Source organism: Lonchura striata, chromosome 1 (assembly GCF_046129695.1).
Source record: "Lonchura striata isolate bLonStr1 chromosome 1, bLonStr1.mat, whole genome shotgun sequence".
Taxonomy (NCBI): domain Eukaryota; kingdom Metazoa; phylum Chordata; class Aves; order Passeriformes; family Estrildidae; genus Lonchura; species Lonchura striata.
Genome location: NC_134603.1, coordinates 63,513,594 through 63,538,263, shown reverse-complemented (window position 1 = coordinate 63,538,263; position 24,670 = coordinate 63,513,594). Strand labels below are relative to the sequence as shown.

At 43.1% G+C, this 24,670-nt stretch overlaps 1 protein-coding gene across 1 annotated transcript; it reads right to left on the bottom strand.

The window, feature by feature from the left end:
- Positions 1–1,181: 1,181 nt before the first annotated feature.
- Positions 1,182–7,040, bottom strand: IRX2 (iroquois homeobox 2). The gene is made up of 5 exons (XM_021528789.3): positions 6,692–7,040; positions 4,451–4,856; positions 3,293–4,036; positions 2,475–2,542; positions 1,182–1,779 (listed from the first exon to the last, which is right to left on the bottom strand). Exons 1-4 carry the CDS (start codon positions 6,932–6,934, stop codon positions 2,499–2,501), a joined length of 1,437 nt encoding a protein of 478 aa, XP_021384464.2. The 5' UTR covers positions 6,935–7,040; the 3' UTR covers positions 1,182–1,779; positions 2,475–2,498.
- Between the last annotated feature and the right edge of the window lie 17,630 nt (positions 7,041–24,670).

The window sequence follows — 24,670 nt, the reverse complement described above, 5'->3', positions numbered from 1 at the left end:
GGAATTGTGTATATGCATTCAAGGAAAGCAGCTTCCTTTCACCCTCTTTAGTATAATCACAACATATTTCCGGACTCCAGACTAGCAGGGCTCTTTATCCAGTTAACCTTCCCAAGGCTGATGCCTGAAGTATCTAAGATCACTTTCAAATGCCCTTTCTAACAAGACCTGAGCAAGAGGCCACTAATTTTCACTGAACAAAAAGCCACTGGAGAGAGATCCGTTTGTCAATATCAACTGGTCCAGCAATTTCCCATCTTCAGACACATCAGCCTATCTGAGCTGGCAGATGTTTAGACAAGATTTTATAAATTGTTCAATATCAGACCATAATGAACCCCAACTGACCATTCCAAAGCAGCTAAAAGCATTCAGGATCTCCCCTGCTGGGATCTAATAATGCTCTCACGCTGGAACATTATTAATCATGGAATAAAATAGATGAGCCTCTTGAAAAATAAGTGTATGATTGATTAAAGGGCAATCTAAGAAGCTATTATTCTTGTTTTATAACCGTAAGTTATATTCACTCAATTTATCTTTTGGGGGAAATAAATGATTGCTTGTTTCTTTTCTGAAATTATATTACGCGAGGATTCCCATTATTTTACTAAAAATTAAAATTATGAGTTGGCTAATTTTATGATTCAATCAAAGCAGACTTCCAGGGTAACTATAAAAGTATAGTTTATCAATATAATGAGGGAAAACCATTAAAAAAACCCCAAACAGGTATTGGACTTTTAATCTTTTTTTTTTTTTTTATCTTGCATATTTTAGCCAGAAGATGAAAATAAGCAATTTTGAAAATAAATTGAAAGCAAACCATGGTTGGTAATATTTTTTTCCCTTAGAAATATTGAATTTTAAAAAATGATAAATAAAGAGCTACTTCACACCCAGTAAAAATAGTTTATAAGAAACATGCATATATTCCCATCACCCTTTCTACGCATATTCATGTATATATACAAATACGTATTTGTACATATGAGTGTAGTTAAAGCTTAAGTATAACGGAACAAGCCAGAAGGAATTAATTTATGCAAAGTATATATTTGCAACATGTTTAAATTGCTTACTCATTTGATGATCTTAGCTCTACTAGTGAAATTACAAATTTCCTCTTCTTCTAAATAATAAAAATAATATTTTGAGGGAAATGAATGTAAAACACAACATTGTTGCAGACTAGTCTGTTTTTATTTACAATTAGAGATATAAATTAGTAAAGAATTCTTGTTAAACAACCAAAGATTGTATAACCATCAACGTTTCAAATAAAAACCAGGCAAAATTTATTTACAAAAAGTTCAGATTTCATTGCAATACAACTTGCATAAATTACTAGAAGCTTTATATCGTTACAAAAATAAATATCAAATTTGTTTCCACTTTGTAAGGACTCAAGTTCTCCAATCACATCTTTATTATCTCTACTGTATACATCTTTTACAAATAAATTTTACAATAAATCCTATCACACCTATCGAATAGATACCGTGGCAATGAAGTGATCAATTCAAGATATCCTGAGAAAAACAGATCTGTTTTCAAAAGTCACACATACATTGGGGAAACTATACTATACCAGCAAACTCACATATGTCCAACAAAATTCTGGTTTAATAATTAGATTCTGAAGATTTAATAGTGCTCTGTGGTCTTCTTTTATACAGTGGCACCAGATGTGATCCGGATTTAGAGATTTGTTATATATATTAGCTCGGGGAGAGATGATGGCTTGCTGACTTTTTTCAAAGCAATTGTGACACCTACCTGTGGACCAAGGAAAAAGCCAGATCATGCAAAAATCCTTCAGTTAAACTCTAACACCATTAAACGGGGTGGGCAGGAAAGGAAGTAAAGCAAAATTCTTACTAGTCTAATTTCTCCTAACAAAAATAAAAGTTAGTTGAAAAATATCGGCAAGGTGTTTTTTTTGTTGTTGTTTATTTAGCTGTAAATAGTGGAAGTATTCGGAGTGCTTTTGCTAGCTAAGCAAGAGCCAAGTCACAGATAACATACCTTGCTTAAGATTCACATCGATTTTGCACATTTGTCCTTTCTTATTTTAAATATGCAGTCACTGCGTGAAGCCCCACTTAATTTTAACACTGTCACGTGAGCACAAGCACTCTGTTTTTAAATAACAATACCTTTAAAGATTTTTAATTTTTTCCTGAAGATTTCTCTGTGTAACATTTAAGTAGTCCCTACGGCTTTGCCTTACACAAGCAAAGTGTATGCAAAGTGAAGGAACTGTCTAACCTTGCTTGAAAATTAAGATAAACCAAATAAATAAAAGTAGTCATAAGAGGTTTCCGAAAACAGCAGAAAAAATAATGTTTTACTATGTGACCAAACTCTCAAGTAATGAAGCAAGAAATTAATGTTAAGCGAATCTAGAACTGTGCAGCACGTCTCAGACCTGATGCCAAATGATCAGTGTAATAGAAAATGTTCTCACTTACTTGCATTGCTGTGTGATTGCACTTCTATAGGTATGGTTGTACTCCTACTGTGCAGACTTCAGTGGGATCTGTCAAAATATAACCGTCAGTTAGTCACAGGACACAGCCAGCTAACTAGATTATACAGTCTGTGCAGGTTCCAACCCTCACTGGTGCACAGTTCGTAGCTGGATCGTTTAAAAGACTAGCCAATATTTTGTATTTGCCTGTATCTCGAGTAATTTTGCAGAATAAGATGACAACTATATTAGTGCAAAACTTTTTCGGAAAAAAAAAAAAAAAAAAAACAAAAAAAAACAAACTAAACCCAAAGAAACCAAGAAGCAACCAGTTACCAAAAAAAAAATGTCACACTCCACGTAATTTCACGTCCAAGGTCAGCAATTATCTGAACCCAAAGCTGAAAAAACCCCGTGAGAATACTGGAAACAAAGAGAGTCAAACCAGTTTGTCAGGAAAAAAAAAAAAAAAATACAGGCAATGACACCAATGCTCTCTGGATAGCCTTGTGTGTAGTTTTCCATTTCTATAAAACCTACTTTTCAAAGCTGCATCTGCAGCCTGTGAGACTGATCTAAAAGTCGTCTTTCACATTTCCTCTCGCGGTTCTTACGGGCAGGTACCGATACGACGGCGACACGCCGGTTTTAATCCCCAGGTTATATGAGTGACCATCTTCGCTCTGGCAGCAGTGGCACTGAGCTCGCTGCTTTTTCCAGAGCAGGTTTCAGTATTTACAGCGCATAGGGGACATCTACGGGTCAGGGAAGGAGGAAGAGGGAGAAGAGGGAAGATAGCGGCAGAAACAAGTCACCTACCTTTCTTAGAGTCATAGCTAGAGGGCCTGTAATGTTGTTCTAGCTGGTTAGTGATCGTTTTCAAAGAGTCACTGCTCTGTTTGTGCACAGAGCTGGCATTTAGGACAGTCTGACTTAGTCCCTCGTTTGAAGCAACTGCTGCGGAGTTGTATCTCAGGATTCCCTGGCTCTGCAGAGCGTTAAAGTTCCCATAGTTTGTATAATTGCTATAAAAAGGTGAGGTGTAATAAATATGCCTCCCCAGGAGGGAGGAGGGCGAGTAGGCAGCGCTGTGCGGGGTGGAGGCGGGGGTGGCCGAAGAGAGCGGCGCAGGCTGACAGCCTTGGCCCAGGGTCTGACTCTTGAGGTCCGAGGTGGCGATTTCGGCCAGAGACCAGAGCTTGGGCTTGCTGGCCGGCGTCGGGGGGCCGGGGGAGGCGCGGGGCCCCAGCGCCGCCTTGCTAGCGCTGCGGACGGCGTCGGCGTGCGGGTGGCCGAGGAGCGGGGCCTCCACGGCCGCCAGCGGCGAGGAGGTGGCGGGCTTGGCCGGCGGGTCGCGCTCCCCGCCGCCGCCGTCATCCTCCTCGATGTCCTCCTCCTCGTCCTCGTCCTCGTCCTCTTCCTCCTCCTCGATGTCCTCGTACTTGTCTTTGCACTCCGAGCCCGACTCGCAGAGGGGGTCTCCCGCTCGGCAGGGCAGCTTCTCTCCGTCCGATTCGGCGGAGCACGAGTGGTCCGTCAGCGAGTCGACTTGCAAGCTGATCCCTGCGGAGGCCCGCCGGGCACAGAGAGGCAGTAAGGAGGGGCGGCAAAACAGAGCGGGAGAGAAGCGAGCCCAGCCACCACCGCGCCATCGCTGCGGCCAGGCAGGTTCAAGCCATCCTCGCCTTTTCCCGTTCCGAGGAGCATCCATCCCCACGGGCCGGCTCTTCCGCGGGCCCCCCACACCTCCCCGCCTAGCCCCTCAGGGTGTCACCAGCCGCCCCCCGCCCCCCTCGGCCACGGGCGCTGATCGGCGACAAGAGACCGGAGCAGCCGGTGGCGACGGGACGGGACAGGTTTGGGGGTCGTTTTTGTTAAATGCCGCGCCCCCGCTCCTACCCCGCTGCCCCGGACCCGGGGGACTCGACGGGGCGGGATGGAGCCACCCCGCCGGGGCCACAGGCACCCCTCGCCTACCTTCGTCCTCCGCGGAGGTTTCGTTGCTCTCGGGCATTTTCTCGGGACTCTCCTCCTTACTCCTCGCTCCATCGCCTTCGTCGTCGTCCTCATCCTCGCTCTTGTTCCGCGGGGCCCAGGTCATCTTGTTCTCCTTCTTGAGCCGCCGGCGGGCGTTGGCGAACCAGGTGGAGACCTGGGTGAGGGTCATCTTGGTGATGATGGCCAGCATGATCTTCTCGCCCTTGGTGGGGTAGGGGTTCTTGCGGTGCTCCTGCAGCCAGGCCTTCAGCGTGGCCGTGGCGTCGCGGGTGGCGTTTTTCCTGTACGCGGGGTCGTTGAGCTGGTAGGGGTAGGCAGGGCTGCCGTACGGGTGGTAGCTGATGGCTCCGGTCATCCCCGTCGTATGGGCGTCGTAAGGGGAGCCCTGGACAGAACAAAACGGTGGGGTTGGCAATTTGTTATTGCTGATAGCCATTAGTGAGTGTCAAGGCGAGATCGGCGGTTATATTTGTATTTCCCCGGGATGGTGTCTTGTATCCATATTCTATGAGGGGGAGTAGCAGCACCCAAAGGCCATTAAGTTACAATTCCCCCCCCCTCCTTCCTCCGCCCAGCACACAGACACAGGCACACGCGCTTAAAATGGGCGATGTTTTAATCTTTCTGACTAATTTCAGCTCCTTGTAATTGAATATTTCCCAATATAATTTTTGAACGCGTAAACATTTTAAAGGCCCTACAGGTAGTGCCTTGATATCAACATTTCTCTCAAAGGTTCAAAAGATGTTTCCTTTTTTGCTATAGAAAATACAACAAAGCCGCCACTTAGCAATTCACTGCACTAATGCATTGCAAATCCAATTTGCAAATCAGAAGATATGCACCGTTTCGAATTGTTCAAATGCGATGTAATTAGCATTTTAATTCGCTCTTTAACGTTTAAATTGCGCTTATTTAAGTCTGCATAATGAAGAAAAGTTAAAGATATCCCTAAGAAACTCGCTAACTTTCAGCACGTCTCTTGAACCCCGCAGATCGGAGTCATAGACTCAACATCGCCCAATATCCCGCACAGTTCACAACCTCACGGCAACTTCCAGCCACTCGCCTACTGCTTCTCAACAGGAAAAACAAGAGAGACCCTCAGATCTTTTATACCACCTCGAATAAAGACTGCACGACAATTTATGCACTGTATTATGAACAGACGGAAAGCAAGTAGTTTCCCTGTCACTTTGCAGGGAGAGAGAACTACCCCGCTGCTATCCTCTCCTAGGATATCGACAGCGGCTCTAGTCTCAAATTCCGGACACAGGTCTTTGTGTGTACGGACTAGATATGTGTCTGACTCTCTGTGTGCGTGCGTGTTTATAAAACTACATAACCATCTAGACGTGCAGTTTATTTATATAGTTCATGGTTTTATTTATATACTTTATGCACAGAACACACACAACACGCAATTGCAACTGCTCCTTAAACTAATAAGAAGAAAGTGAAATCCGAAACTGCGGCCACTACGACCATTTTGGGCTTAAGCGAAGCTCACAGATCGCAAACAGATGCTCCTTTTCATTCCCAAAATCCAGTTAAACCATTAGCACAAAACACACTGAAAGTAAATAAAACCACACGGGGATAAAGCCCCCAGCGCCTCTAAACACCGACTTAAAAGAGAGAGAAAAAAAAATTAGGGGGAAAAAAAAGGAAGAAAAAGGAAACCCTCCCTTGTGCTATCACTACGAAAAGAAAAAAAACATATTAAAAGGAAAAAAAAAAAAAAAAAAAAAAGGCTGAGACACACAGACACGGGAACAGAGAGAGAATTGAAGCATCCAACCCAACCCAACTGGCTGAGACCATCCGTATTTCCTCAACCAAAGCGCCCTCCCGGCTCCTCAAACCGCGCGGAGAGCCCGGGACCCAGGCCTGCCTGCACCGCGCTTGGCTGGGACGCGAAGCTCTCCGGCCCCGGCCCCGGCCCCGGCCCCGGCCCCGGCCCCGGCCCCGGCCCCGGCCCCGGCCCGCCGCTCCGCTCGCCTCCGCTCCGCTCCGCTCGTCCCCGGCCGGGCTGCGGGGCGGCGCGGAGCGATGCGCGGCCGGCGCCGGCAGCGCGGAGGCGGCGGCGGTGCGGGGCGCCCAGTTGTGCGGCGTGGTGTCGGGGGCTGATGGTGAGTGTGTGAGGAGAAAGGCTGAAGATGATGAGGATGAGAATGCGGATGCTAATGAAGAAGGAGAGGGTTTCTCTTCGGTAGTTACCATATAGGAGGGGAATCCCGTGGCGGGGTCTGTGGAGTACTGGAGCGGGCTGGTGAAGCCTGTGGCCGCCGCCTGGGCGGTGAAAGCTGCCGATCCCGGGTAAGGGCTGAACGCCGATCCCGACGAAGACCTGGCCAGCTCCTCGCTCCTGGGGGCCGCCAGCGCCGACGCCCCGTACGCCGGGCAGGAGTACAGAGCCAGCGAGCCGGGGGGCTGGTAGAGGTAACCCTGAGGATAGGACATGGCTTGCACTGGCGTGCACAGGAGCAGGGAGGGGGCGAGGGTGACCGGCCCTGCTGCTGCCGCTGCTCCTGGCGCTGCTTTCGTGCTCTCCCTCTCTCCCGCCCGCCCTCCCGCTCCCTCCCTCCTGCCCTCCCTCCTTCTTTCTCCCTCCCTCCTTCTCTCTCTCTCTCTTCCCCCCACCCCCCCCACCCCACCCCCCCACCCCCGGTTGGCTCTGTGCAGTTATGTAGAGAATCAGAATTTTTATAGGCTCCCACCCATGCGCACCCGATCAGAATAAAAACAAACAGGAGGAAAAAAACCCAAAAGAACCCTCCAAATGGAAAATTAGTAGGAAAGGTCAGAAATCTATCCGGGAGGGGAAGGGCATCTGGGAGAGATGGAAGCACAGCGGGTTAATAAAAAAAGAGAAAGGGAAAGAAACAGAAGTAGAGAGGAGGACGGGAGGGGGGGGGGGAGGGGGAGGGGAGGGGGGGAGAGAGAGAAGCGAGACCCCGAAATCAGAAAAGTGGCTGCTGCATATGGAGTTCTCCCAATCAGCCAGCCAGCTCCCCCAGCGCCTGCGAGCCTGTATTTTGGGGGAAGTATAGAGTCTGGAGTGAAGAGTTGAGGGAAGCAGCACTCCAGTTTCTGAGGGACATTGGAAAACAGAGCTGTCCATCACCGCCACTCATCTGCATAGCCCGGCGGGCCCGCCCCCTCCCGCTCCGGCCCCGGCTCCGTCTCCTCCCGCGGCCGGCGGGCAGGCGGGGAAGGCAGGCAGGGAAGGCAGGCTTTGTAATGCAAGGCAGCCTCTCCGACTGCGAGCACGCTGCTGAAGCCAAACGATGATACTGTTCATCAGCTCCTCTCCGGACTCGCGGAGCCATGAATACTCTTCCGCGCACTCTCCATTACACACCCTCTCTCCCTCTTTCTATATCCACAGGGGCAGCTGAGAAGAATGTGTATAACAGATATCTGCATCCCCTTTCGCACGCACTCTCCGAAGAGCGGCAGGCGCGCACACACGTGTGAGATGTGTGTGTTCGCACGCGTGTGTGCGCGCAGGGCCGGGCGCGGCGGAGCCGGGCAGCGCGCAAGGGGAGAGCGAGCACTTGGTAAAACTACTGCCCTATATGGTAGGGAGAGGAGCAACTGCTCAAATCAGCAGATCCAGGATCGCACTGTCCCTAGCAGCGTGGACTTTACAGTTTTATAAGTTGCCACAAACAGTGATGATCTAGTCATGCAGCGCTTTTGCACATGAAGGGAAAAAAAAAAATCTTTCTTTCAGTTCTATTCTTCCTTCGCTGATACGTGGGGAAGAGGCCTGGGTGACTCCTTCCGGGGAGCTATCTGCATTCTCCCCTCACTCCTTCCTTCTTTTGGCAGATCAGACAAATCTCATGGAATATAGTATCTATGTAATTAATTTATTCTGCCTTCTCCCTTCGGCCCTGGACACTTTCAGCTTCCAGCCAGTGCCAGCGCTGCTCCGGCCCGGGCGCAGGAGGATGAGGCGGAGGCACCGCTCTTGCCTCCTCAGTGCAAACTTAAATACACACATCTGTGTCCATGTACATTTCTTTAATAGTTAATCCAGAAGGTCCCTTCAGAAGCCGGTGGCGAGCTGCCCACACTCAAGCTCTGCCCTTTGCCTCCCGGGACGAGTCGCAGTGCCCGCGGTCCCCTGTGTCGGTGTTCCCGTACCCGCGGTGGAGCCGGGGCTCCCCTGCCCCGGCGCTCCTTCAGTCCGACAGCCCCGGGGCACGGCGCTGGGCCCTGCCCGTCCCACCAAGCCGCTACAGGGGGCCGAGGCATGCTAGGCCTCTCCGCGCATCCCGGTCCGCACCTGCGCTCCGCAACTCCGCCGCCGTCCGTGCGGAGAAGCATCAGGGTGGGTCCGGCAGGTAGGGATGGGGCTGCAGGTCTGGAAGCCACCGCGCTTTGCACAAGCCATTCACGTGCAACCTTCTGCAAGTTACCGGCCCGGAACGGCCTCATTAATATTGTTTAGGTGCTCGGAGAAAAAAAAAAAAAAAAAAAAAAAAGAAAAAAGTTAATGAAACTGTGCTTTATTTTCAACATATATGAGTGCGCACTTAAACAAATGAAGTTGCTTGACACTTATGGCCGAGTTCTTCATGAAGTACCTCAAGTAGTTTCAGTCAGGTAGGATGGAGACGACGCCGGGGTTCGGTTGGCCACCAGCAGGAGGGGAGATGGCAGTAGCTGAAAAATTGCGGGTGTGCAGAGCAGCCTATTGTTAATCAATTAAACATGCAGCTGATAAAAAAAAAAAAAAATACACTTTGAGAAGCCGTTTCAATAGCTTGGCGCACACAGTGGGGAAAATGCCGTGCTGGAACTACGGTAAACCTCGGGACGTGTAAAGTGTCTGAAGCGATCCGAGCTTTCAGATTTCTTTTTCTGTGTTTATTTCTCTCCTTTACTCTACTCCTTTTCTGTGAAACCTACATACCAGTTTACCCCTGCCGCTACAAGCAGCAGCAGAGATCTGGCCACCAGACATACTGGATTAATTCCTATCCAGATCTATCAGCTGGCCTGTAGAAGAGGCAATCCTTAAAAAAGCAGGTGAGGGGGAGGAGGTTAACACCAACAGGTATTTCTTGTCATTAACTCCCGACTTCCTGATAAGAGAGTGATAAACAACTGGTAAACTCAGCGCAACAGATTACAGAAAAGACATTTGCTTCCCTGCTTGGTGATTAATGCGCATATATTAAATAAAAATAGAAACTCTAAAAACAAGGGCTTTATATAAAACATATTCATATTTCAGTATTTCTGTGGAATAATCGATATCATGCGACTACATCTGAATAGTCAATTGCTGTGTTCCGCAGACCGATTTCTAAGTGTATGAGCTCTGCCTCTGAAAGGAGCAGCAGCTGGAGAGCCGAGAATGCAAAATTAATTATAACATTATAAAGTCATACATGAATCTCTCTAAGCCAACCTGCATGCCTTGCAAAATGTGCTATACTCTCTGCATTTTTATTTGGGAAACTGTTCTTTTTCCAGGAGAAGTGATGTTTATCTTCGCGAATTGATTGCTTTTAGTTCTTCCTCTTTAATAATTAGTGGAACAATACAGATTGGGAATACAATGGCCGTTGTGTTTACATTATAACAGGGGATTAATGCTATTAAGTGAGTGTTACAGTTATGACCTGGGAAGAGTACTTAAATAAATACCGTGATCCCAGGAGAACTGATGTAATTCAGTTCGGAGTGTGTGTGGATATGCACAGACACACACGAACACACGAGAGATACAAATCTCCACACATATCTACATGCATAGACATATGCTACACATGTTAGGTCTACGTGGCCATCCGTGTAAAATGTAGGTGCTGGTTTTGCCTCCATCTGCATACCTTTCGTCTACGAGAATAAATTTTTATGATTTTGGTATGAGGAGTGTTTAAATCAGGAACATTACTCGCCTTCCTCCAGACACATAGAGCAACAGATTATATTTCTGATGTTTTAATTTGTGCAGTCCAAAAATATTGTTTCATATACAGAAACAGGGTTAATTTCGCAATCAGAGATTAATGGAGTAAAGTATTATCATTTCAAAGACAAGTTCTTGCGTTGATTTGATTTGCATAATTTTTGTATGGCTTCAGAAAGGAATGGATTTAGCCACTGCAAGGAGCCGGTATGCATTTTATTACAAGTGCACCACTAATTTGACTCTGCACAATGTGGAGGACTAATAGCTAGTGGGGTCATTTAAATATAGCTGGCGAAGGCTTTGCAGTACACAAACCAGAAAACTGTTTCAATAACGTTTCTAAACAGCGATCAGTGTCTGTATTTAACTTCTTCCCGGAGTTATCTCTGTTTGATTTGAATGTCTTTCGCAGGGAAGAGGTTTTTCATTTGCTTGGCTCCACCGCCGAAATCTAATTTTCCCACAGTACTACCCGTTACTAATACAAAGCCGTCTAACTTGCGCTGTTTAACACCAGAATAGTATTACATGCACTTTTTATTGATAATAAGTGTGGCAAATTAACATGCCTATACAGAGACATTAAGACTTTACACACTGTGTTTTTTATTTTAATAATCTATTCATTAGGTCAGCGTTTACCTTTCCAGATTTTTAAACTGCGACCTCGCCTTGTCTTCTTTAATTCAGTTTCTTCCAGCAGATCTGAGAAGGTACACGAGAGCTCCCCTACCACCCCCTGCATTCGCTCATTGCTGTCCTGAGAGACAGGTTTTGCGTTTTGTCATTTATTAGCTACATTTCCTTGCACCAGTGACAGAGGCTGAAGTTTTCGGGCGGGTGAAGTTGAAAGCCCCGTCTGTGGGGATGGGGCTCCTGCTGCCTCTGCCCGGCATTCGGGCGTCTGCCCGGGGGCCATTCACTCCGGACCCCGCTCCCCTTGGCTCTACACAAGTGAAAGAAGAAGAAAAAACATAAATACACAAGCCTCGTTGGGGTGAAGGAGAGGTTTCCCTCCCCGGGAGGGCTCCCTGCGGCCCGGAGAGGCGCACACGCCTGTCACCCGCACAATGCCAATTGCCCAATTGTCGTGACACCGGTCACAGCAACTTTTCAAGCAAAGAGAAGTGGAACTTGGTGGGGTTTGAAGATGTAACACAATGCGCAGCTGAAACAGTTTCCTGTGACATAACCACACAATGGTCTGGGAATGCTTTCTCCTTTCTCTCATGAAATGGGGGACCGCCACCATCTCCCGGAGACAACGACGTTAAATAATAGACTATTGTATTTAAAAATAACAAATGACACACGCATACTGTGCAAGCGGAGTTGTCCGGTTTTCTAGTAAAAGGAGCCCAGTTTAGAGGGCTCTTTCTGAGCGACGTGCTTTGTGGGAGCGACCTGTGCGAACGCGGGGAGACGGGGTGAGCTGGGCGAGCCTTTCGTGGAGCGTTCACAGGGTTAAAGCGAAGAGCGGTGAAAACGGCGAGCGAAAAAGGAAAAGAAAGAACTTTTCTTTGGCCGTCTTCGGGATAAAATCGTTAGTTCAAGCCGCGTGTGGGAGGGGGCGCTGTGGCAATGGATACTCCAGCGCTCCCGAGCACTTGCAGCAGAATTGTTCATGGAAGCTCCTTCCCTGAAATTTCTTTAGATATTTCGGTCATTACTTTTATTAACACTGTCCTCTAACTTCCTCCCGTAATACCTGCACTAAAAGGAGGACTGTTCGCATGAGTTATGGTCATGTGTTTTCCCCTTAGCCCAGTTGTTCTTTTTTGTTTTTTTCTTTTCTTTTTTCTTTACTTTTTTTTTTTTTTTTAATTTTCAGTTCAGAAAAAGTGAAATAATGCATTTCATTTTAAAAATACAATGCAAGAAGGGTCTGCCCAGGATAGCGCCGAGATTTTAGACGACTCTCTATAACACGAAAAGCATACGAATAGACCCATATGAAACACACCCCTTGTTTGTAGCTTCTTCTTAAAAAAAAAAAAAAAAAAAAAAAAAAAAATCCCCAGGGCGTCTGTGGCTTCGACAATTTGCACTAATAACGGGCCTTGTTTTTTCCAGGATTTGCCTTCCTCCTTTTGAGACGTTATTGGGGGAATACTTAAAAATATATACATAAAAAAAAAATAAAACCAAAAACCAAACTAAAGCGGATTTCTGAAAAAACAGAGCTGAGGCTTAGGAAAGTTGCTTCCCTTATGTCACACTGCTATTAAAGATTGTTAGTAATTTTCCGCCTAGGGAAGTATAAGCAAATATGTATCCGTAGGTATAAAGATATAAGATAAAAGACCTCAAAAAGCTTTCCTGGAGCCTGCTATTTTCACCTGAAAGGCAGACAGCGTTTCTCAGGGAGAAAACAAGTGTACGATCCACAGGTGGGAGAGTTTATCATTCTTAAGGGGGAAAGGGACAAAAAAGGAAGGGAAAAAAAAAGGGAAGGGGAAAGGGAAAGGGAAAGGGAAAAGGAAAGGGAAAGGGAAAGGGAAAGGGAAAGGGAAAGGGAAAGGGAAAGGGAAAGGGAAAGGGAAAGGGAAAGGGAAAGGGAAAGGGAAAGGGAAAGGGAAAGGGAAAGAAAAGAAAAGAAAGAAAAGAAAAGAAAAGAAAAGAAAAGAAAAGAAAAGAAAAGAAAAGAAAAGAAAAGAAAAGAAAAGAAAAGAAAAGAAAAGAAAAGAAAAGAAAAGAAAAGAAAAGAAAAGAAAAGAAAGAAGCCACACTATTTAGATTTTGAAAGAGCTGCGAGCAATCCAGGCAGTGCGGGCGGGCGCGGAGGTCCCGCATTGCCCAGCGGAGCGGCGCGGAGCCGCCCGGGCCGGCGGCCGCCGCCTGCGCGGAGCCGCGGCTGCTCTCGCAGCGGCTCGGTTGTGTCCGCGCCGGGCTGAGCGGGACGAGCTCCCAGCCGCGGCGGGAGGCAGGCAGGGAATGAGGGCGGGTGCCCTCCGGAGCTGCGGGAAGGGCCGGCGGGGAGGCGAAGAGCTGGCTCGGGCGCACAGGCAAGGGAGAGGAGGCCCCCCTGGGCCGCCTGCTGCCGGGGAAGGAGCGTCCCCATCCCCCATTCTCCATCCCCGGCCCCGCGGGAGGTAGGCAGGCAGTGCCACGTCTTTGCCACTGCGTTTCCTACTCGGGAAGGCTGCTCCAACCCTAGCGGGTGGCTCAGCGCCTTCAGCGCCCGGCGCGCTTGTGGAGCGGACAGAGTACAGGAAAAGTGCGATGGTTTAACTGGACAGTCGCTTTATTTTAAGGGCTCATGTTGAAATGGATAATTTGGCACAGGGATAGTCAACAAGTAGGTTTGGGCACTCTGGTAGGCAGGCTCCTGGGCGTGCTTCACCCAGAGTAGTTGTGTATAAACGGAGTTCTTCTACTGGTTCTTCCTCATACTTGTGCCAGAGTTAAAAGTTGTTTTCACCTATTTTGAAGCCAGTCTGCCTTTCCCAGTTTTGTTACCATCATCTGTTTGATCACCACTTTTAACACTAGAGAGCACCTGCTCACCTGCTTTGTGCTTTTCTCTCGTTCACCCATACCTACGTTCACCTCCGTGTGTGTACACGACTACCTGCATCCTTCCCTTGTAGACCAACAAACACATTTCCAGATCAAGCCTACCCAGACTCTCAAACCAGAAAGTCTTACTCTCTTCTTTAAAAATCCTTCCTGAACAATGAGACCCCTTTGTATCCTTTTAAAACCAGGTAGTTTCCTTTCTCAGAACAATCAATTATCCCCATTGTATGTTAAAGCATTTTGAGGTCAATAGAACATTTCCAAAAATAGACAGAAAAAAAGGATAGAAAACCTGTCATCACAGTCGGGAAAACTTACATCTTCACATACTTAGCAATACCATGATGTATTAAAACAAAATCTGTTTTAAACTAATACATAATTCACAAACACGCAGGTAGATTTATGGTAATTTTGAATTTTTTTTCCATTAATGAGCAGAGTCAAGGGCAATTGAAGTTTTTATTTTCATAAAATTTGAATTGATATTTCCTTTAAGTCAATATTGAACTCCCAGTGTTCTTTACATTTAATTAAGGAATAACTTTTAAATTTTTTTTTCTTGTTTATTCTTTACATTCAAACTTTACTCTGAGTTAGAATCTTCGAATCTGGGGGAGAATATTCTTCACAGCATTAGTCCCTATATATAAACATTAAACAATAAGCCTCCAAAATATTACTTTGAATATTGAAACAAGCAAAAATTCATTAAAAAATGCTATTTGCACTTCTTCATGTGGTCTCACTGCTTTTCTTGGCTTTGTAGCAATACTGGAGTAAACTGCCAGTTGAACCAAGTTTATAGCCTTCCCTTACATCATGTAAAGGAAAAGCAGACAGACCATCTGGCCCCTAGCTTTTCAACCTAAAACTGTGCAGATTTTAAGTTACTTTTGTCTCAGAAAGGCTGGTCACGATTTTATCAGTGAGAAGTCTAACCATGTACACATTTCCTTTCATATAGCTTTCCATCATTTCCATCATAAGGGGCAGAGAATGAAAATTCACAAAAAGAGTTGTGCTTTCATTCCTTCTGATATCAAAATGACTTTAAGAATGACATGAGCTGTTGACTTTGTTGTGTGTTTGACCATGCTCAGCACAGGAGTGGGATCGTGTAACTAAAATACTGTGTATAGGCTGGATCTTCACTCTAGGGAAGGTCTGGGGAGATTGTATTGTTTTGCTTGTAGCAAGACAGCTGTGGAAAAAGAAATCCTGACTGAGGTCTTCTCAAATATCTATGTTAAACTAATGCCAACACAAATTAATTAATACATTTTCTTCAGCTTTCAAAAAGATATTTTATTTTTAAAATGAAGGTTCCAGAAGTTTAAAATAATTAATTTCTTCATGCTTATCAATGAATTCTGCTTTATGCAGCTCAGCCTTAAAACACATGACCTTTTAATGTATCACTAAAAGGGAAATAGTGAAATGATCCTTTTTTCTTTGCTTGGATGTTCCCCAATTGTGAATTAGTGAAGTCTTTGAAGGTTGTTTCTCCTCTGCACTTTCGAACATAGAATTTTGAATCTTGTTGTGAACTGTGGGATGTCATTACTTTAAACACAAACGTACACAAAGTTTAAATTCTGTTTTGCACGCAAATATACCATCCAATTTTTTCATCTGGGGTCCATTTGGTTTAGTCCATGAACATGAAAGATAGGAAATTATAAGGATGTGAAGAAAAATCCCCAAATAATTAACAAGCAGTTTCCATTATGGCACATTTTCTCAAATAATTCTGTCCTGGGATCTTCATGATTATATTATTCTGATCTTTGAGTTCTTTAAAGTTGTTGGAGCTCAAAACGAAAGTACCCCAAAAGTTTCTCCCTTTTTCTCATGCTTTCCTTCCCTTGCATCGATTCCTTTACCATCACTTAGCTGAGATTTTCTAAAAAGAAATGTTGTGCCAGATGCGTCATGACTTGGCAATGGTGGACTTGCCTTTGTGACCTTCAAAGGGAATAATCTCACTGGAAGAGTGCTATGAGCTGTTTCTTGTTGTTTGAACTCCAGTCAACAGTCAGACATGTCAAATATCCTTCACTATAGGCTGGCAAGACTTCCTTATAAACTAACGAGCCTTACTTCCGCAAATATGCTGTTTTAAGAAATTGTTCAGCACTGTTCTTTTAAGAATGTACAATAGGTCTTTGGACTTGCACAGACACACTTAGTACAATATATGCATTTGAAAATCAGTTAATTTCTTTTTAATTTTGTTTTGTTTTGTTTCCAATACCTCTTATGCTCCAGGTGAATTTATGAACCTTATCAGATTTATGAGCTCTATCCATTAAAAGTATTTCCACGAACTTGATTAAAAATTATGTATAAGGGGAAGAAACAATAATTCTAATCCTTTCCAAAAGTGCAGGACATAAAGGAGGTTTTTTCCCTGTAAATATGCTTGTTTTAAATATGCAACTGAAAGAAGAAGCAGTGCACTTAGTAAGCTGCGCTTTTTATTATTATTTACTTTTTCTGGTTTTACCTGATTGATGGGATGGTCTCTTTCAGCTCTCTTAAAGTAAGAGATGTTTCTTAAAATAATTGTTAGCCCACTAACACTTGGAACTGATCTGTGACTTTTACTCAGAACTAGTCTTTACTAGTCTTTTGCTTCCTCCCTTTTCTACTTTAGTTGGCCGCATACCAGATTTACTGTTTACCAGATTTACTTTTTTTTAAATCACTGCTTAGTGTTTTGGTCAAAGGAACATGTAAACCATAGTTGCTGCTTAGTTTTCAGACTGACAATAACATTCATATCTCAGTGAAATTTTGTTTTTTTTTTTTTAAAGAGGTAAATAATATTTTATCAATATTCAAGATTAGTCTTTTGTATTATGCACGAGATCAAGAGACTCCATGCTTCCAGGTGCAGCACAAATGCACAGCTGAAAGAACAGCTCTTAAACTTCACAGTAAATAAGACACATATATACAAATGCCAGTGAGGAGGTATTATTTCTAAGAGACTTTTACAGACCTGTTAGTAAGTTCAGAAGTATAAACTATGTTTTCCAACTGAAGATTTTCCGTTAGGTCATAAAAACGATGACAGGCACAGAAGAATCAAAGAAAATGTTAAGAGGTGAAAGGCTGTGGAAGCAATTGACTTTTCCAGCCAAGAGGCAGGACCAAGTGCACAGCAGGACTAATACAGGTGACCACCGAGTGTACCCACAATGTGAAACTTCACACAGAATAAGCCATGAGAAGAAGCAACATAAAAACTTCTCCCAAATCCACTGTGCCTGCCTCTGGTGTTATTATTCTTGCTGGGAGTTTGCTGCTCCATCTCAAAGAGGGAAAAAGATTTCTCATTTGCATAGTTTCACTCTTTCTACCAAGGGAGGACAGGGTGCTAACTACTAAACTTTAGGATATCATCAACTAAACATTGTCACTGCAATTACACTCAGACCTGACTTCCTCATCATTTAGCCTGATAGGAGAAGAAAATTCAGTAAAGAACATTAAAGCATCAGCAGTAAGTGTGTTGTCTTAATTACTTTTATTAAAAAATGGATTAAAAATTTCTTCCTTCACACAGCGCTTGTTTTTCATTTTTTCATTACATTTCTCGTATTTAATTGTTGATATTCATGGCAAAACTTGCTAAAATTATTTATTTAGTGTACTTTGGAGCTTATTATTTGATCTTTCTTGGTTCTTTAAAACATGCCTGGAGGCAACAGGGGAGGAAATTCATCTGAGGGACCAAAAGTTGGATTACACACCAAGAGAATCATAGAATTGTTGGGTTAAAAGGGACCTTAGAGATCACCTAGTTCTAAGCCCTCTGACATAGTGAGGGACACCTTCCACTAAACTAGTCTGCTCAAAGCCCCATCTAACCTGCCTTTGAGCACTTACAGTGATGGGACATCCACAACTTTGAGAAGGTAGATTCTTGCTTTGTCTCATACACTTGAAAATTCTATGCTTTAAAACTTTATGTTTTTATTTAGTTGCACAATTAAACATTCCTTTTCTATTGTTCAAGTCATTCCTTGTGATGTGGAAGTTTTAGATTTTGTCAGACTAATATAAAAAGTTTCTATCAAATAAGAGATATATATAACAATAAATAGTTTCAAGCATTAGTGCATTTCCTGTTTCATCCTGTACATAGAAGCTGTATATAAAATGCAAAATTCATGTCAAATTTGGAGATAAAACTCAAAACCAATATACAAAAAGAGCACACTTTACAAATCAGGAATGTGTACTCTGTGGACCAGCAAGAGGGATTCCAGATAAGCTTATCAGGACAAAATCTGTCTCAGCTCACATCCCCTTCATTTCCATTTGGCTAAGTGAAATTTCTTGTGTGGGTATGAAGGTAACTCTGATGATCATCATCCAGTCTGGATGACCAAAAGTTCAAGCCTGTAGGCTGCACTGTGGAGGGCACTTCCTCCACTGTGCAGACCCAAACATTGTGCAGGGACAGGGGCCATGGTCACTGGTCTGATGGGCCCGCAGCCCATGGGCATATCCAGGGGACCACGAGACTGACATTTGAATTAGCTGGCTGGGGAAGCTGGCATGATGGCAGGTCAGAAACAAAATACTACAAGGGGTAAATTCCTGTGGTTATGATCTGTTTGAAAAAGTTGCACCAGCAGCTTGGCCTTGATTTTAGGGAGTATTTTGGCATTGCTTCAAGAAGACTTCTGAGCTCAAAGACATTTTCAATGTTGCTTCAAATAATTGCTCTCTCAGAAAACAGCTATGTTGCAAATAGTATTTTACTGTAAAGGTTATTCTGGGAAATCCAGGGCTGAGAATTATTACTTTAGCACCAAGAAAATTGGTCAAAATGCTAATTAAAAACAGAATTATAAAAAGATCTAGCTGAAAATAATATGATGGAGACAGATCACCATGGCTTCTGTAAAAGAAATCTGTGCCTCTGTAAGATATTCACATCCTTCGTACACATTAATTATTGGGTGTGATAACAAGAGAGTGAATACAAGAAGATTGGAAGACATGATTTATTTGGACTTTCACAAAAGATGACAAAGTTCATCCTGTAAATCTCATGAAATAGCTAGGCTCAGTAAATAGACATGGACTTTCTTATCCACAGGTCTATCCACTCATGAATTCTTGCTGTTCTCAGTGTGGCAAGAGCTGAGAAACTGACGATAATTTTCAAAACCCATTTCACCTTTGTGATGGTACCTTAGCCAACAGAGCAAAGTATTCCTTATAAAGGTGCAACACTGATTCTCACAGCAACCTATTGATCGTGCTACTATTATTTGCACCTGATTTTTATTGCTTTAATAAGCCACATTGTTCTTCTGAACAAAAATTACCAGGTTTTTTTTCCTAAACAGTTTCTGTCTCTTCAATCTGTTATTGTACAAACATTGTACAGTGTCTAGAATAATTTTGTTCATCTGCTTCTGCTTTTGTTAGCAACTTCAGCAAGTAATTTCAATTTTGGGCAAAGAAATTTTTTGTTCAAGATCCTTATTCTTTCTACAGCAGCGCCAGAACACCCAGAACACAAGACTTCCCAGAGCTCCTCCAGGAAAAAACTAAAGTGACAAAGACCAAACTTGGTATTCTTATGATGTTAAAAAGCCTTCCAAAAGTCAAAATGAGAAAGAGGAGAGAGAGAGGAAGAGAAGGAGGGAAAGGGAGAGAAGAAAAGAAGAGTGAGAGATCTTTCCAGTGAATTCTGTTTTTCAGATTAAAAAAAGAATAAAAGAGGAAGATAACATCAATTTAACAAAAAGGAAGATTTGTCCTCCAAATAAACACTAGAAAAAACAGAAATCCCTCATACGAATTCATCAGCACCAGAGGACTCAGTCAATAAGAAACAGAGCAGATACTTTTAATCTCAGGGACATCAAACTGATTTAACCTGCTTTCTTTTCCAGCATCCTGGTACCTGCTGTGATCCATATTCATCCAGCATTACTAAACAGGGACAGCATAAACCTAACCCATGTTGACACACTCACACAGGATTTTTCCCTGTGACCTAGAATTGTGCTAACCTGGTACTTTGGGAGCCTTTGCAGATTCAAAAGCAAAGTTGCTTTCTTCCTGAGGTGCGATACCAAAACTAATAAATAAATGCAGCTGACAGCTGAAGATGGGGCATCTGCGTGTTACAGCAGCAGGACATATGGCCCAGCATTTTGGGTCAGCCTTAGCTCAAGGTGCTCTTCCTCCAGAATGGTTTGATGGGCTTGTACATTTCTGGGACGTCTGTGAATATGTGAAAATACCCTGTAGGCTCTGTTTTTTCTAAGGCCACAAGTTCTCCTCTTCTGCTTAACCTCTCAGATCTTCCTTCTGCTCAGGAGAGTCCTTAGTCTGCAAAGGGAATGTTGCATTGTTGCATATTCTTCACCTTGCCCTCATAATAATGATAGTTCTTTAATAATTGAAATCCACTACTGATGATAACTCTGGCTTTGTTTCCTCTCTAAATTCCAAAGAGGAAACTTTTGTCATGCCTATGAAAATCTACAGAATAAAAGCTGCTGAAATATGTCAAAGCTCTCTGTAAAACAAACTTTCAAAATCATTGTACCTGAAGTGATCAGGTGAGATCCACAGCTAACACAATTGAATTTACCAGTAGGAAGACAATTTCTGCCAGCACAGACTTTGACTCTTAATTAGTCTGGGGAGGTATTTGTGTGGACATCACAGGGTGTTTTGTCCTGGAGTGTCTGGTACACAGGCATCTAAGAAGGACTGGGCAAAGGGAGAAGAGAAGGAATGCAAAAGAAAATGCGAAATAATAAAAGGCAACAAAAACCATTCATGACATATCTGTTTCCAATTTTATTCTTAACAGATCTGGGTTTCTGGTAGGCTTTTCTGGTTATGACTAAACAAACTCTTTGGGAGCCCTTCTGGTTTGTAAGGCCAGAAAATGTTTAGTGCTCACATGTCTTTTGGCTCTTAATGTTTGCTTGTTTGTGAAAAACTTCAACTGTTTTTTTTCTTTCCCTATTTTTTCAACAGAAGCAGAGATATACCAAAGATTTTGCAAAATTGTGCTAATTTTGTTGAGTGCTTCACTTTGAAAAGAACCTCAAAATTTTTTAAAAGAATCAAATATTTCCTTTTTCATTAAGTCAAGCATTTCAACTATTTAATTTGAAATAACATTCTATGTTGAAATTTCCTTTCAATTTTTTTGAGAAAAACAGTTTTAAAATGTTTTAGAAACCACATAAAATATTTTGGGTTGCATCACTTTTATAATGTTTCATGAAACTATAAAACAAAAAATAGTTTTCAATTTGATCATAAAGAAACACTTTCCTTTTTTGCTTTTTTTTTTTTTTCCTGAACCACCAATGAAACAAAATCCATTTTTCTCCGTATTTGATCTATTGAAACTAAATGAAGAATTATTAAGATGTTGACTAATATATTTTCCCCAATGTTTAATATACATTTTAGAGGTTGTTTAATGTCACAGATGAAATTCAATAACTATTTCACAGTGTTTCTATCATTCATGTATCTCTAGTGTTGAGGAGCAAGGCTGGGGTGGGTCACCTTGGGCTCCACATCTTGTGAGAAGACAGACATAGCTTTGATGATGATCTAGACCTTTTTTCTTTCCTGCAAGCAACCTGAAGAGACCAAAGGGTCTTTTAAATGCATGAAGATAATTTGTATAGAATAGAAATGAGAACATTTACCTTTATAAATAAAGAAACAGTTAAACAGTTTCTCTCTCTGTAAGGACTAAATATACATACATTATATATATATATATAAAAGAAGAAAATTTTATAAACAGCTTCATTCTTCTCCCCCTGTGTGGTATTAGGTAAATACTTGTTTCCAGGTTTCGTTTTAGTCAATTTATTAACTGTTTGTGTTGCAGCAATCTCTGTGCAGTCCCCTCTGATCCCTAGGAAGTTTTTTTCCTGTCACCAAGGGAGCCTGGCTGTGCATATGTTCCCTGCTCCTTTCATGAACCTCTCCTGAACAGCAGGCTTCCATCTCCTCACTAGGGCTCTCATTCTCTTCTCTTCTCCCTGAAGAAGCCTGGGAGCTCCTCCTATCCTCCTCCTCCCACTCAGTCCTCAAGCATGCTCATCTGCACTCCAGGGAAAGGAGGAATCTCTGCTCCTTCCAGGGGGTCCATCTGACCTAGTCACTCCCTTTTTAAAGGAAGGGAGAATAAAAAGTAAAACAGATGCTGTCCAAAATAAACCTTTTCACATGCCAGAAGAGAAAATCAGCACATCTCCCAGGCTTGGTTCTCTCAAATCCTCATCATGTGAATGCTTAGGCCCTCCAGCTGTTTGCTTCCTGTGTATGGAGCAATGAGACCCTGTTATGGTAACTTCTGCACAAACTGGCCAAGATCCATCGGAATTTTTTGATCCAAAGCTTTTTACCCATTTCCAGATTGCAATTTGCTCATTGCATTTTACGCAACACATGAAAGCAGAGAGAGTTAATCTGAGACTGTTTGTTTCTCTTTCAGGCTAATGAAAATAACAAGGGCTGCGTGGCCATCATTGTCTAACATGGTGTGCCTGTGCTGAAAAATCCTTGTGCTACCGTGCAGGGACTTTGATAACCACGCTGGACTTTTCTGTGTACCACCATGTCTTTCTTATTCTCCCCTCAAAAAGTGCTAATTGCCTTGACCTCAGTAGCAAGTGCAATTTGGGGTCCTCTGCAGCAGCCTGAGAGTATCTCAGTGTCTGTATGGATGTGGGCCAGTAATTTATGGCAGAATTAGAGAGAGAGATCAGGGTGAAGTTGAGAAACATTTTCAACATTTTTACTGCTGTATCTCACTGTCTTGCTATGTTCAGGTGTCTTATTTTCCTTCATGGAAGATTAATGGAAGTGACTGATGATGGTTTCATGCGGTTTAGGGCCAGAAAGGATTATTAGATCATCTTAGCCTGACATGCCATGCATTACAGCCCGTAAAAGGTATATGCACATGACATGGTGCAGTGCCGTGCAGAGATACACACGCTACCTCTGAACAAATTAGCTCAGCTACAGGAAGCAATAAAGCTGCATTAGACTGGGAGCAGTGCTGAAAGCGCTACAGCTAACGGAGTCCAGGCGCGGCAGCTCCCAGCTGTGCTCTCTCCAGGACCCGAACTGTCAATGCCCGACATGGCTCAAATGCCTCTAATAAATGTCCTCTACCAAGCAAGCTATTTAGATTTAAACTTTGCAGTTTTTAGGGATGCTGAGCTGTGTTTCACAGGAGAGGTGAAGACCATGGCACCACTGACTGGAGGGGATTTCTCCACCAATGCCCCTCATACTATCACTATGAGGAAAGCAAAACCTCATTAAATCTCTGCCCGGTCAGAGGCTGGTGTGAGATGACCCACAGCAGTGCAGCTCAGCTTTGTGTGTTGGGTGGCCCCTGTCACAGGCTATCTCTACCAACAGTCTGTGTGGAGGAACCTGGCAGCTGAGCTTTTTGGCTTCGAGTCCTGTTTAACTAGCCTCACAGCCAGTGCTTGACAGCTAAGGCAGTATGTGGAGACAAGACCACCTCTCTGCTTCCACTCAATTATTCTTGTTTTATAAGACTGTGGAGCATGTCAAGTCTATTTTTATTTTTTTCCATACACTTGCACTGGTAGTGGAGGTAGTTAACCCACAGTATCTTTAAATTGATCATTTTGCTGTAATTGTCTAAAGCGGAACTGCTCAGTGTATAGGCACAACATTCAATCTTTATTCCTGCGTATATTACTTGGTAACATATTAATATTAACAAATAAATTGGGGGTGGGAGGATGGCATTTTAGAGCAGATTATTTGGATCATTCTTGATGATCCTCTCAGTTATCTATCTCACTAATCTTTGAGTTATCTGCAAAATTTATTTACAAATATTTTTATACCATCTTTCAGATGACTGCCACATGTATAAAATAATATGGCTAAAAGAAATTCTCTATAGAACAGGAATGTATAGTCTGAGACCTTTCAGTGAGCTAATTTCAACCTGATCTGTGTAGTCTCTGTCAATTTTAAAGTGTCCTGCATTTTAGAGAAATCCAGATTTATTATGCTAGCACACATTGATTAGACTTGTAGTCTTGGCAAAAATGATTGTTTGGTCACAATTTTTTTACCCAATCTGCAAATAGAACCCTAAGTTCAAAATCTTTTAGTTAAATGAGTGATCTTCATTCAGAATTGTATTAATACAATTGGGAATGTTTTAATTGAAACAATTACAATTGAAAATTCCCCATTTTTCATGTATTTACAATACATAATGGTGGTTGCTCAAAAGTATGATTGGTTTCTATACAGCTTTTGCCTGTACACTATTTTCATACTCTATGTTAGTTTAAAATGATACCATCTTAGCACATATTTCCTCATGTCATCCTCTGAAGGTGATAAACTCAGTCCCTGGAACTTTATTGAATGTGATTGGTGCAGTGTTTTGTTAAAATGACACCTCCCAAAATTTCTATGGAAAATACACACCTAGCTACAGTTTGCACTCTAGAATAAGCATGCATAACCTAGAGATTTTCTTGGTCCTCTATATTTAAATTCTTTTTGATAATTTGTGTTGCTGTAGTCATGGTTATCTGAAGGTACACTTAGTGCAAATTTTGCAAAGGAAGGGAGTGTTTTTACTAAATTCATAGATGCAACTGGAAAAAACAGACAAGGTTTTGGACATGCAGTACTTTCTTCAGGTTGATTATATTTCAACT

Coding starts and splice junctions, on each gene's coding strand:
- IRX2 (XM_021528789.3), bottom strand. CDS start 6,934: ATGTCCTATCCTCAGGGTTACCTCTACCAGCCCCCCGGCTCGCTGGCT. Junction 4,857..6,691: donor CGGGATTCCCCTCCTATATG/GTAACTACCGAA, acceptor TGTTCTGTCCAG/GGCTCCCCTTACGACGCCCA. Junction 2,543..3,292: donor TAGCTATGACTCTAAGAAAG/GTAGGTGACTTG, acceptor ATATTTTGACAG/ATCCCACTGAAGTCTGCACA.